Consider the following 14,490-nt stretch of genomic DNA (forward strand, 5'->3'; position numbering starts at 1 on the left):
TTCCCAGGCACTGTCCAGTCCAAACATTGATTGTGCAGATTGCCTCAGTGCTTGTGGACCGGGCTTCAAGAAGGAAGCTAGCATTTATTCAACAGTCCTTCTATTGGATCTGCAGCAGAGACATTGTTAATGGAACTTCTTCAGCACTCCTGCACTCTGTTGGTATATAGTCCAGCTACATTACATTTCAGGAATACAATAATACAATGATATCTGCTTTGTATACTCGGACTTGTCTTGCAGAGGTCTTTGTTGTCAAACACTCTGCTGTACTTCATAGAAGGCTGAACTGGCTCAACTCATCCAGTGTTGGACCTCTGCATCAATGGTGGCCAAATTATGTAAAGTGTTGAACATATTCCCATGTTAAAACCTCCGTCAGAACATATCTAAAACTTACCTCCTACTTATATATTACTACTATTGTAAATTGTTCTCAAAAAGCCACATCTCACTTTGCAACCTCAGGGTGTCTCAAAAATACTTTACAGATAATTTATAAATCTGTTCCCGATATGGAGCAGAATTTAGTAGCACATGGAGTTTGCACATTCTCCCAGTGTTTGCGTGGGTTTCGCCCCCACAATCCAAAGATGTGGAAGGTAGGTGGATTGAACATGCTAAATTGCCCCTTAATTGGAAAAAATGAATTGGGTACTCTAAATTTATAAAAAGAAAAAAGTAAAAAAAGAATTTAGTAGCACAAATATTGGCTGCTTGCTGCCTTAACACACCAACCTCCAGTATAAATGTCATTACAGGTACTCATGTCAGTGCAGCTTCCCATCTCGTAAGAGTTCCAAGGAAAACAAACTCACATTATACCTCACCGACTTTATAGAATTACCTTAAAATGGCAATATCAGTGGCAATAACCCTGTAAATAAAAGTAGTGACATTATATGTGCCAGTGGCGCAATGGATAACGCGCCTGACTACGGATCAGGAGATTCCAGGTTAGACTCCTGGCTGGCTTGTGGTAAACATTTCGACATTAGCTCCAAAACTCCATGAAACAATACATTTGGGGGCGGCACGTGGTGCAGTGGTTAACACTGCAGCCTACGGCGCTGAGGACCCAGGTTTGAATCCCGGCCCTGGGTCACTGTCCGTGTGGAGTTTGCACATTCTCCCCGTGTTTCACCCCCACAACCCAAAGATGTGCAGGGTAGGTGGATTGGCCATGCTAAATTGCCCCTTAATTGGAAAAAAAATAATTGGGTACTCTAAATTTATTTTTTTTAAAGTAGTGACCCTGGGACAGGGGTCCTTGAACAAATAAGATAGCAATGTTATGTTCCAGAAAATCTATCCCTTTTACACACTTTTATAAGCATTTAGAGATAAACATTACAAACACGCACCTTCTCATCCAACAACCAAAGTTTGTCTGTTCCTTTTTATAAGGGCCCATGAATCCCCAGTTAATAACCATACAATTAACAAACAGCCCAACACAAAGCTTGGAAGTAATATCAGCAACTTTGTATTATATTCCAGCATTGACAAACTTAGTCCTGAGATATAGCAAAATGTAGTGTATAATTAATTGCAGATATTTAACACTGGCTTACAATTACTTAGTATTAAGCTGACATGGGACAGATTCATCAGAAAGGAAACTGTAAACACTTGTGTTAGCAGTTCTACAATGATTGGGGTACCAAGCTTCAAAATATCATCTCACAACATGGATTCCTTTCGACTGGTGCTGTTTGCACTCTGGTAACTTGCTCAAGTAGATAGTCCTGATGCATCAGGTGATGCAGCATATCACTTGCACCTCCTCCAATTTAGTCTACTGTATCCGCTGCTCCCAATGCGGTCTCCTGTACATTGGGGATGCTAAATGCAGACTGGGTGATCGTCATGCAGACTATCTTCGCTCTGTCCCCGAGCATGACCCCAATTTTCCAGCTTGTCCAAACACAACCCCACCCATCTCCCACATGGCCACTGGCCTCTATTGTTCAATTTTCCTCCCACTGAGCACTGACCTTTCTCCTGTACACACACTCTGCTATCCTACCTTTGCTACTATTAACAATCTTCAGTCCCTAATGACACCATCAACAGCTCCAGTGTCTTATGTCCACGACACCTTTGGTCAATCCCTCCTTAACTCCAAACTATTGCTGACTTTCCATTCTGTTCCAGACCCCCTCCAAGTATATAATTCATCACATTGCTATCCCTCTGCAGTTCTCTCTCCACAGATGCTGCAGACCTGCGGAGTTAATTCAACATTCTGTTTTTACTCCTCATGCCTACTCTTTAACAGATTGTCAGCAAGGTATATTTCACAGCCAAGCTAATTCCTACACTGACCACACATCTATGCATAATGTACCCACACCTCCCATCTGGTTCACCAATGTCCTTTAGGGAATGAAATCTATCGTCCTTACCTGGTCTGGCCTACATGTGACTCCAAGCAATGTGGTTGACTCTTAAATGCCATCAGGATGGGCAATAAATGCTGGCTCAGCCAACGATGCCCCATGATCAATTTTTTTTAAACTCAGGCAGAAATCAATTAATCAAAGACCAGGGGTCTAACCCACAACAGGCCTGATCTGTAGAACTCAACTGCTCACTGGTAAACTTGTTACACTGGTGAAACAGGGAAAAAGTTGAGAAATGTACCCTTCCTTCTTGCACTATATCTACCAGTTCCAAATTCTAATAAAACTATATGAAATATTTGTAAATCATTGTTTTAAGTTTCAACAAAAAAAATTGATCAAACCCATCCCACTACAAATCACATTTATGAACCCACAATTCCCCAAACAAAAGTAGCTCACCAAACAAGGTCATTGCATGGGAGAAAAACATGATTACTGCATCCTCAAATTGACCTCAACCCAAAAGCAGCAAAATAATTATTTCAAAACCTCTTCAGGTAAATAAAATTTTACATTGGAAAGCAACAAAGTCTCTTAAACAGTTTTTGTTTTAGAAAATCAGATTAACTTTCAGGAAAAGCAATGCATGGAAATTCAGTTATAAATCTAAGATGACAACATTCTTTAAATCACCAGAGTGGACACAAAGTGAATGTCTGACATTAGGACAGTGGGAAGTGAACAATCAATGACAATACAACAGGACAATGAACTCCCACAGAGCACAAATGACTCACCGATTTAGTTACATGTTTTAATACAGTTGGGGGGGGGTGGTGATGCAACTGCGTGCAATTTGAAGTTTTTTTTACAAAAAGTCTGCAAACTCTGATCAGTATTTTTGCCTGCCGTAGATTGCATCCATTACAACAAATTTTGGAAAGGCAAGCACTTGATAGCCACAGGCAGCATGTGCAACATGCAACAGTAATACAACGCAGTTTTGCTTACAGGCACTAAAAAGCTCTGTTGTAAAACTGAAAAATAGAGCAAGATTTCATACAGGGAATCTGATGCTGTTCATGTGGGAATTCAGAGAAAATGACAAGTTAATACATTTTTCCATCAATATCCTCACCTTATTTATGCACAACTTCCAAAGATAATATATCAAAAACCAAGAGGCTACTTCCACAGTACTTCAAACAGATGAAAAATAAAAATCGCTTGTCACAAGTATGCATCAAATGAAGTTACTGTGAAAAGCCCCTAGTCGCCACATTCCGACACCTGTTCGGGGAGGCTGGTACAGGAATTGAACCGTGCTGCTGGCCTGCCTGGGTCTGCTTTCAAAGCCAGCGATTTAGCCCTGTGCTAAACATATAGAAATGGTCTATATGTACTAGTCTCACTATTGGTAATTGCAATCCATAATCTTTTCCATTAACATCAGCATTACCTCCCAGCCACCAATCAGCATGCACGTCAAACAGAAAATACTGGACAATCTCAGCAGGTCTGACAAGCGGACCTGGAGAGAGAAGGAATGACTTAAAAACTTACTTTGTTTATCTTAGTCGGCTAAAAACTGAATGTGCAGTTATGGCAAAAACAAAAATTGTATATCTGTATTTAGATGCTCCCATCATGTTTTCAGCTAAGGGAAAACAGCAGCTTCAACTCAGCTATTTCGGATTTCAAATTTAAACAGATCCGATCAAACAATGTAGCCATTTTGACATTAGGGGAGTTTATAGTGTTAAATTTGCAAAGAGCAATACACATTTAACACTTGCAACAATTTATGGATCAAGTGACAACCAACCTAGCAGAGTTTGCACATTCTCCCATGTCTGCAACGATCTTCACTCACTCCCATAGCCCAAAGGTGTGCAGGGTAGGTGGATTGGCCATGCTAAATTGACCCTTTTTTCTTCTTTTTTACAATTTAGAGTACCCAATTCATTTTTTTCCAATTAAGGGGCAATTTAGCGTGGCCAATCCACCTAACCTGCACATGTGTGTGTTGTGGGGGTGAAACCCACGCAGACACAGGGAGAATGTGCAAACTCCATACAGACAGTGACCCGGGGCCAGGATTGAACCCAGGTCCTCAGCGCCATAGGCAGCAGTGCTAATCATTGTGCTGCCCACTAAATTGGCCCTTAATTGGTAAAAAAAAAAAAATCAGGTACTCTAAATTTATTTTTTAAAAACCTAGCACAGCAAAATTAATATGTCCTGAAAAAAATATTCCCAAGATAGACTGCAGTTTAAAAATAACTCCATGTAGTTTATATGTGGGGGAATTATACTCTGAAGGAACAAGAAAAGAAACCTACATCATTTTGTAGGAATTCAGCACAATTTTGCCTGAAAATACTGACCACTGGTAATCAGAATTTTCAGCAAAATATATAACACAAGGATAATCTGTGAAAATATATATTTCTTGTTTCGCATTACTGGATAATCCCTACGGAAACTATACAAGGTATATAATTTTTCCAATCATATTTGAATGGCACTAACCAGTTTCCCTGCACCCCAATACAGTTATGAAAATAAGACCATAAGACATAGGAACGGAAGTAAGGCCATTCGGCCCATCGAGTCCACTCCGCCATTCAATCATGGCTGATTTCAACTCCATTTACCCGCTCTCTCTCCATAGCCCTTAATTCCTCGAGAAATCAAGAATTTATCAACTTCTGTCTTAAAGACACTCAACGTCCCGGCCTCCACCGCCCTCTGTGGCAATGAATTCCACAGACCCACCACTCTCTGGCTGAAGAAATTTCTCCTCATCTCTGTTCTAAAGTGACTCCCTTTTATTCTAAGGCTGTGCCCCCGGGTCCTAGTCGGAACTTTGTTCTACAATTAAAAATTTGACACTGGACTTTTGCAATAGTGCTTTATGGGGAACTTGCTAACTTATTCCTATACAAATTTAAGGTACTATTATATCTCATTTGCTGCCCATGCACGGACAGACGCCTCGGAAAACAGGCATTCCTCCAGATCCTCCAACATACAGGCCCATCAATGAATACAAAAATTGGCATATGTACCAAGAGATCAGTTGTCAGAAGGAAGTAGAGTCCAGGAAAGTGAAAGTTACTTTAGGGGCAGCACAGTAGCATTGCGGATAGCACAATTGCTTAACAGCTCCACGGTCCCAGGTTCGATTCCGGCTTGGGTCACTGTCTGTGCGGAGTCTGCACATCCTCCCAGTGTGTGCGTAGGTTTCCTCCGGGTGCTCCGGTTTCCTCCCACATTCCAAAGATGTGCAGGTTAGGTGGATTGGCCATGATAAATTGCCCGTAGTGTCCAAAATTGCCCTTCGTGTTGGGTGGGGTTAATGGGTTATGGGGATAGGGTGGAGGTGTTGACCTTAAGTAGGGTGCTCTTTCCAAGAGCCGGTGCAGACTCAACGGGCCGAATGGCCTCCTTCTGCACTATAAATCCTATGAAAATATTCTAACTATAATGTCTCACTCCAATACTCCATCATCCCGAGTATTCCTCACTACGTTTTCACGTTTATTTATTACTTAAACCTTGCAATTCCACACAAATCAACAGCTCTTGACGAGTCTAAACTTGATTAATATTCTTCCAATCTCCAAGAATGCTTATCAGAGCTACAGTCACCAATTATCCCACAGACTGAAAACATATTTATCTGTCCATTTCAGAAAGATGGAGTTGAGCCAATATCTAGCCAACAGGCAAATATAGTGAGTGATGCATTGTAGGAGGGGTTGCCATCCAATGCAATATTAAATTGTAGCCTATCTGCTTATTCTAGTTAAAAATGCCATGGTACTATTAAAAATGAACTTTCAGTGCCCTGGCTGAGAATCTTTCATCAACTATCAATATCAAGAATAGATTAAACTCATCATTCTTCACATAATTGCATACAAGATGCTATGTGCAAAACGGCTGATACATCAACCCAAGTAGGAACAGCAAATATACAGTCCTTGGGGATTTCCTGATAAATATAAAATGCAAGTGTTTTCTAAGGGAATGAGTAGGAATACATAAAGTTACACTATTGGTTCTAAAAGACTAACATTTGAACTGAACAGTTCAAATGCAAGCAGGCATTATTCAGTCAAGGTAACATACATCCAATCACAGAAACATGCTTTCTTCCATTCCCGGATCATTAAATGAAGACCTATTCAAATACAATCTTTTTGCAAGATTTGCTAATAGCCAACACAGCAACTGTATCCAACATGTTTCTTATTTTGAGACACAAACCAATTTAGAAGCTGAAAAAAATATTTTCTAGGCAAATCTATTATTTTCTACTTAATAAGCCACTTGAACTCAATAGTTATTCTCAATCTTAAACAGACAGCAGGATTATAAAACCTCAACTTCCTCATCTAACTTATCTGTCAGATGTTCCAGGTTGTGACCAATGAAGGCCAGCCTTGTGATTCAACCTTAATCTAAAAAATAAAAGTTTTAATATGATAAACTAGAATCAGAAAAGGTCACAATTGTTGGCATTTTAGAGGAAACGCAACGCTCTATTCTTGCTTTCTGTATACTTCCAATGTGTTCTAGTTTCAACAGCCATATGTATTTTCAACTTTATGTTATACAATACCACAATTCCCACCAACATTTCAAGGATCAAAACTCAACTCACCTGTTAATCTCAGGAAAAACAAATAAATTTTGGTAAATCATCCACATTTTTTAAAACCCATTCGAGATATAGGTTATTTTCCTAGAGAATTTATAAGCTCAATGGAATAAGTCTTTTATCTTTCAGTCTGGAATTAAAGGGGACAACCTGTTGCAGCTCAGTATGGATGTTAAGGTTCCTATGGTTCTATTCCAAGGACGCATTAAAAATCCACGTTGTAACAAATATTGTTCTCAACACCACCTAAAACAAACAAACTGGTTGTCCACCTACTTCCATTGAGAAAATTGATGCTACAGATCCATGTGCATATCTTTTTTTTTAATGAATTGGGGGTGGGTAAAGCAGCATTTATTACAGTACTTCACATAAAAACATGCCCTCATAAGCTCGTGCACAACAAAATGGATATATGCGGCTGCATTGAAAATTGTCAATTATGGTCCAGGCAACATCCACAAAATTTAGTGGCGTTTGTGGTTCGATGAAACTTAATATCAAGCTATGGATTAATTACCCCCGTGCAATTTTCTGAAGGCAGCAACTCACACTAGGTAAAGCTGCATACTTCTGCAAACCAGCTGGTGCTATTCCAATTGTCATTATGTATCCGGAAACATTGCTCCAAAACTCCACTTAATATCAATGTGGCACAAAAAAAACTACACAAAAGTCATATGCATTATGACTGTACCCATATAGTTTCAACAAAAATTTAATTTTAAGCAGCAATTCTGCTCACTCCTGGCCTGCCATCTTCCATTCTCCTAACCTGGTAATCGCAATTTGCATTCATACAAACCAATGGTAGTCATGCTGACAATCCACAGGAGTGTAATAAAAGGTAGCATTTAAAGCACTGGCAAATATTTTAAAACAGATTCAGTAAATATGTTAAGAGAAACCAACTTTTGAAAAACTGAATGCTGAGCAGAAGAATAGTTGAGGTTAATACATTAACTTTCCAAACTAGCGATAGATGCTCATGAAAAACATAATTAAAAGTTTAGGATTCACAATACTTAACTTTTCTACATTATTACCGTTCAGCCATTTCCTTGTTTTTGGTTATGCCCCACCAAGGTTAACTATATATAGGCAAATGAGTTGTCACTTATTGAAACGCAATCTCAGCGGAAATAAAAGATATATTGCAGCTTGTATGCATTGAGATGGGTGTTTAAAATATTTTAATTTTAAAGGAAAGTACACAAGCTACAAAACCCTTCCCTATTCTCGCTATAGGAAAAAGTAGAAACCCATCAATTGGAACACTAGCAAAATTTTACTTTTGAAAGCATTGGATATAAATCTTTGCTTGGTGGGGCATAACCAAAAACAAGGAAATGGCTGAACGGTAATAATGTAGAAAAGTTAAGTATTGTGAATCCTAAACTTTTAATTATGTTTTTCATGAGCATCTATCGCTAGTTTGGAAAGTTAATCCCTATAAATTTAATCTGGAGATTTATTTAAATGAAAAACTAAAATTCACTGAAATCTAAATAAAGGTGATCTATCACCTGATCAGCAATATGTAGTTTCACAGTGGGATTTCCAATTTGCTTACTCTCTACTAATGAGCAAACATGTTGAACCATTAAGTTACTGATGCTGCACATATAAGTTTTTCTTGACAGAGAAATAACTCCCCAATAGATAGATAAATGTATTTAACACTCGAGCTGTGATCACTTTTCAAAAAATCCTTCCACAAATACCTATTTGTTCTTGTAAGGAGAACCTGAGTCACAATTTGCAGAATTACTGAAACAAATTACATTACATATTGTACAGCCAAGTAACTAGATAACTCACCCCAATCAATCAATACATTATTTAAAATACACATTTGTTAATGAACGTACAACTAGATCAATTGTACCAAAAATAATACCGGACTGCTAAATGTGGAAGGCTCTTGTACAGTTTGCTGGGAAGAATAACTTACACCTGCCAGCACAAGCTAAAAGAATGTTTGTCACAAAAAGGTGAAAATCTTAAATTTCTGCATGGAGTTAATACTCAATTGTATGGTGTTACTCAGGCACATTATTAAATTCAACAATTGTCATCAAAATACTAACCACAAATTAGACTACTGCCTCCCTTCTTTAGTGACCAAGTTAGTCCTTGTTCAGTTATATTGGGAGTGATCCTCAATAACATCAATGCTCACTCACTATGAAAATCAGTAGAGTTGAAATAAAAGAACCAATTACTGTTTACTCCTAATCATATTTATATATTACATTCATCTTGACATTATCATCTATGACTAGAAAATTGGGGAACCAATATTCATTCAACTTTGCACCTTCAGTTTACACCTGACGCTTAGAAATTCCATCCAGACATTATGCACTCTGAATTTATACAATTACTGGATACCAAGAGATCACTTACTACTTCTTACATTTACAATTTAATACTGTACAAAATATTTCAAACACTAAACAATTCAGATCGGCCAAACATTGAGCTAAGTATTTTCCCTCATGTACAATACTTTTCTACAATGTCAGGGGGAAACTGGGATTCAATCAAATGGCTTCAGGTAACTATCAAAACGGGACAGGCTGGCTTTTTCCCTTTGAGATTTCCAACTACAAAAGATGTAAAAATCGAAAGATTGTGTTGATGGCAATTCACTCACTACAAGTCATCAAAACAAAATTAGCACCCAAATGATTTTAACTAAGAAATGTCCTTCCTTTGAGCCTGACCAATAACATTAGAAACTTTGAAATTACCTTTTGGCATTTGTTCTCGACAACCGGTGTGACATGTAAGTAAGAGTTCTGTGCAAAAAGATGGGCTGAAAAACAGAACAGACGCGTCAGAATATTGCCCTAGGTTTCATCTCCCAATGATCGGGAAGAAATAAATTGTACAAGTAACGGGCGATTTTTAAATAAATATCACATGGACAAGGTATAAAAGAAAGGGTTGTTTACTGGACGTCTGGTTAATAGATTTTCAAAAAAGACGAACAAATATTAACGGCTACCGTGTTTAGTTTAGTAAAATGCCCTCTTCCCAACACACCATCTCCGGAAAAAGACTTCGATCCAACACAATTATGTAATGAGAAACTTACCGCTATGAGGTTTCTGGTTCGGAGAAATCTGTAAATTTGAGTAGGCTCTGGGGAAACGAAAGGGAACGAGTTCGTGTCAATCGCAAACCAGCAGCTTTTCCCCCTCTTGCCCTTCCTTATCCCACAAACCTTCACAGACAGTTGGGGGGGGGGGACCGCGTTCCCACACACAAACAAAATAAAGTAAAACATTTAATCGCGTTTGCCCCCCCCCCAAACAAAAGTGCATTTAGGAACGAATGTAAATTAGAATAGATCATCGCGCGGTAGGGGGGCAACGTTTAACTCACTCTTCAGTTTATAAAAATGAAGGTACTCCCCCCCCCCCAGATTCCCAATTATTGAATCTTTCACAGGTTTTAACGATATGGGGGGCGGTAAATGAGATATTTTAAGACAGCGAAACGCGAATAAGAAAGTGTCCCATTCTAGCTCTTAGGCGCTCACAAACCGGACATTTCTGCGGTTAAATGTAACTGAAGATTAAATGGTTTAAGGCGCCGAGGAGAGAGGGATGGAGTGAGTGAGGGATGGAGTGAATGAGTGAGGGATGGAGTGAATGAGTGAAGGATGGAGTGACTGAGTGAAGGATGGAGTGAATGAGTGAAGGATGGAGTGAATGAATGAGGGATGAAGTGAATGAGTGAGGGATGAAGTGAATGAGTGAAGGATGGAATGAATGAGTGGAGCGAATGAGTGAAGGATGTAGTAAATGAGTGAAGGATGGAGTGAATGAGTGAGGGATGGAGTGAATGAGTGAAGGATGGAATGAATGAGTGGAGCGAATGAGTGAAGGATGTAGTAAATGAGTGAAGGATGGAGTGAATGAGTGATGGATGAAGTGAATGAGTGAAGGATGAAGTGAATGAGTGAAGGATGAAGTGAATGAGTGAAGGATGAAGTGAATGAGTGAAGGATGAAGTGAATGAGTGAAGGATGGAGTGAATGAGTGAAGGATGGAGTGAATGAGTGATGGATGAAGTGAATGAGTGAGGGATGGAGTGAATGAGTGAGGGATGGAGTGAATGAGTGAGGGATGAGGTGAATGAGTGAGGGATGGTGTGAATGAGTGAGGGATGGAGTGAATGAGTGAGGGATGGAGTGAATGAGTGAAGGATGGAATGAGTGGAGCGAATGAGTGAAGGATGTAGTAAATGAGTGAAGGATGGAGTAAATGAGTGATGGATGAAGTGAATGAGTGAAGGATGAAGTGAATGAGTGAATGATGAAGTGAATGAGTGAAGGATGAAGTGAATGAGTGAAGGATGAAGTGAATGAGTGAAGGTTGGAGTGAAGGATGAAGTGAATGAGTGAAGGTTGGAGTGAATGAGTGAAGGATGAAGTGAATGAGTGAAGGATGAAGTGAATGAGTGAAGGATGAAGTGAATGAGTGAGGGATGAAGTGAATGAGTGAAGATTGGAGTGAATGAGTGAAGGATGAAGTGAATGAGTGATGGGTGGAGTGAATGAGTGAAGGGTGGAGTGAGGGATGGAGTGAATGAGTGAAGATTGGAGTGAATGAGTGAAGGATGGAGTGAGGGATGGAGTGAATGAGTGAAGGATGAAGTGAATGAGTGATGGGTGGAGTGAATGAGTGAAGGGTGGAGTGAGGGATGGAGTGAATGAGTGAAGATTGGAGTGAATGAGTGAAGGGTGGAGTGAGGGATGGAGTGAATGAGTGAAGATTGGAGTGAATGAGTGAAGGATGGAGTGAATGGGTGAGTGAGGGAAAATCGGCGGGACAGTTGCCGGGGCCTCGGGTTTTTATTAGAATGACTGCAGATTAAATTTCCCCTGGGCCTCCCCTCAGCCCCGGATCCTCAGACAGAGGGAGGGAGATCCGGGAGGGGGGCACCGCGGCCTAGTGGGTCGGGGAGGCGGATCCTCGGTGTTTACCGCCAGAGCGAGCCGGGCAGTGGGCCCAGGGTGTGTGACAGGAGCCGGGGCGGCGGGAGATTGATGAGCCGTCAGAGGGGCAGCCCCAGTTCCTCCTGTTGGGAAATAACCCCCTCTCTCTGAAGGAAACCACCCAACTTACTCTCGAAGGCCTGCAGGAAGAGCTCGTGGTCGGCCTGGATCTGGTCAATCTTGGGCTTCTTCACGGCGTTTTTCCCCCCTCCGTGCTTGTGAGGAGCCATGGTGGAGCTGGGCGGCTCGAAGCGGGGAGAGGGGGAGGATGTGGAGGGTCGGGGGGCTAAAACTCCCTCAGAGGGTCGGCCGGCCGCTGGAGGGGAGGGATTGGGGAGGGGGGAGGGGGAAGGGGGAGGAGGTAAATTTTCCGCCGAGGATGATGAGAGGAGCGCCGGCCTCAACCGAACCTCCCCGGCCCTGCCCGGACGTCCCGCCCCCCTGCCCCGCGCGCGCCGCCGCCCCTCCCCATTGGCCGGTCCCGGGCCGCCCCTCGCCGCCCATTGGACGGCACCGCTGTCAGTCAGGCGCCGGCTTCCGGCCAGCAGGTTGGGTTGGCCGCGGCGCCAGCAGGGTTGATTGCCGCGGCGCCAGCGGGGTTGGGTTTTTGCCGCTCGCTCCCCTTGAAAGGTTTTCGCGGGAAAGTCCCGCGCTGCATCATGGGTGCAAGGAGCTGGGAGCTTTCACCCTTCAACCCAACCATTCCTTCAGCTCTCCTCAGGCAACACTTTACCCACTCCACTGCATTCTGTCACATTCCAATCCTTTATACATCTGAAAATATATATATATTATAAATTTAGAGCACCCAATTCTTTCCCCCCCCCCCCCCAATTAAGGGAGTAATTAAACGTGGTCAATTCACCTACCCCGCACATCTTTTTGGTTTGTGGGGGTGAGACACACGCAGACACTGTACATCTGAAAGTATAAACCAAATATGGTCCAAAGATGTACAGGTTAGGTGGCTTGGCCACGCTAAATTGCCCCTTAGTGTTCGAAAGGTTAGGTAATAATCTGTATTAGTGTCACAAGTAGGCTTACATGAACACTGCAATGAAGTTACTGTGAAAAGCCCTAACTTGCCACACTCCGGCGCATGTTCGGATACACTGATGGAGAATTCAGAATGTCCAATTCACCTAACTTTGATCTTGCTAATGAGATTAAAATGAATTGTGATCAGGTTCTTACCCATTCTGGAGAAGGCTCACTGTGGCAGGCATGGGGGCAAGGAGGTGAATGAGGATGATTAACAGTGGAAGGGAGAGGGCAGCATGGTAGCGCAGTGGGTTAGGCCTGCTGCCTCATGGCACCGAGGTCCTAGGTTCGATCCCGGCTCTGGGTCACTGTCTGTGCGGAGTTTACACATTCTCCCCATGTTTGTGTGGGTTTCGCCCCCACAACCCAAAGATGTGCAGGGTAGGTGAATTGGCCACGCTAAATTCCCGTACCAGCCTCTCCGAACAGGCGCTAATGTGGCGACTAGGGGCTTTTCACAGTAACTTCATTTGAAGCCGACTTGTGAAAATAAGCAATTTTCATTTCAAATTGCCCCTTAATTGGAAAAACTGAATTGGGTACTCTAAATTTATCAAAAGAAGTGCGAAACTCCACAATTAATTACCCAATTGAACTATTCTTAGTTTAATTTGTTTGAAATATAAATTGGATATTTCCCACCAAGAGCACAAACTATTGTATTCTTGCACTGTAATAGTTTCATCTGTTCCATCCATAATCCATTGGAACTTCACAGAAGAAGACACACATAACTCCCCAGAAATGCCAGGGAACCAAGGGTCTAGTGAAAAGGAGAAGTTGAAGGAAATTAGCATTAGTTAAAAAAAAGGTGCTGGGACTGAAAGCCAATAAATCCCAGTGCCTGATAATTTACATCCCAGGGGACTATAGAAGGTGACCATGGAAATAGGGGTGTATTGATTGTCATCTTCCAAAATTCTGTAGATTCTGGATCTGTCCCGGCAGATTTTAGAGCGGCAAGTGTGCCTAACATCTATTGGAGGGAAAATGCTGGATCTATTCTAAAGGATGTGATAGCAGGACACTTAGAAAATATCAAAGGGATTAGACAAAATCAACATGGATTTTTAAAAGGGAAATCATGTTTGACAAACCTACTGGAGTTTTTTGTGGGCAAAACTAGTAGAATGGATAAGGGTGAACCCGTGGATGTATTTTGATTTTCAGAAAGCTTTTCATAAAGTTCCACATGAGAGGTAAAATTAAAGCACATAGGATTGGGGGTAATATATTGGCATGGATTGAGAATTGGTCAGCAGACAGGAAACAGAGTAGGTTAAATGGGTCTTTTTAAGAGTGGCAGGCAGAGACGAGAAGGGCACCACAGGGATCAGTACTTGGCCCCAGCTATTCACAATATATGCATTGATTTGGATGTGGAAATCAAATGTAATATTTCTAAGTTTGCTGGCGACTCA

The 14,490-nt window shown here is 41.4% G+C and overlaps 1 protein-coding gene across 1 annotated transcript in view; it reads right to left on the minus strand.

Annotated features, from left to right (window-relative positions):
• Positions 1–12,437, minus strand: part of suz12b (SUZ12 polycomb repressive complex 2 subunit b) — an 82,445-nt gene extending 70,008 nt beyond the window's left edge. The window contains exons 1-3 of the mRNA XM_072483796.1: positions 12,159–12,437; positions 10,121–10,167; positions 9,774–9,838 (exon numbers count right to left, since the gene is read on the minus strand). Of these exons, the coding sequence (XP_072339897.1) occupies positions 9,774–9,838; positions 10,121–10,167; positions 12,159–12,258 (212 nt within the window). The 5' untranslated portion in view covers positions 12,259–12,437. The remainder of the gene's footprint in view (positions 1–9,773; positions 9,839–10,120; positions 10,168–12,158) is intronic.
• Between the last annotated feature and the right edge of the window lie 2,053 nt (positions 12,438–14,490).

The sequence above is a fragment of the Scyliorhinus torazame genome, chromosome 18 (assembly GCF_047496885.1).
Source record: "Scyliorhinus torazame isolate Kashiwa2021f chromosome 18, sScyTor2.1, whole genome shotgun sequence".
Taxonomy (NCBI): Eukaryota; Metazoa; Chordata; class Chondrichthyes; order Carcharhiniformes; family Scyliorhinidae; genus Scyliorhinus; species Scyliorhinus torazame.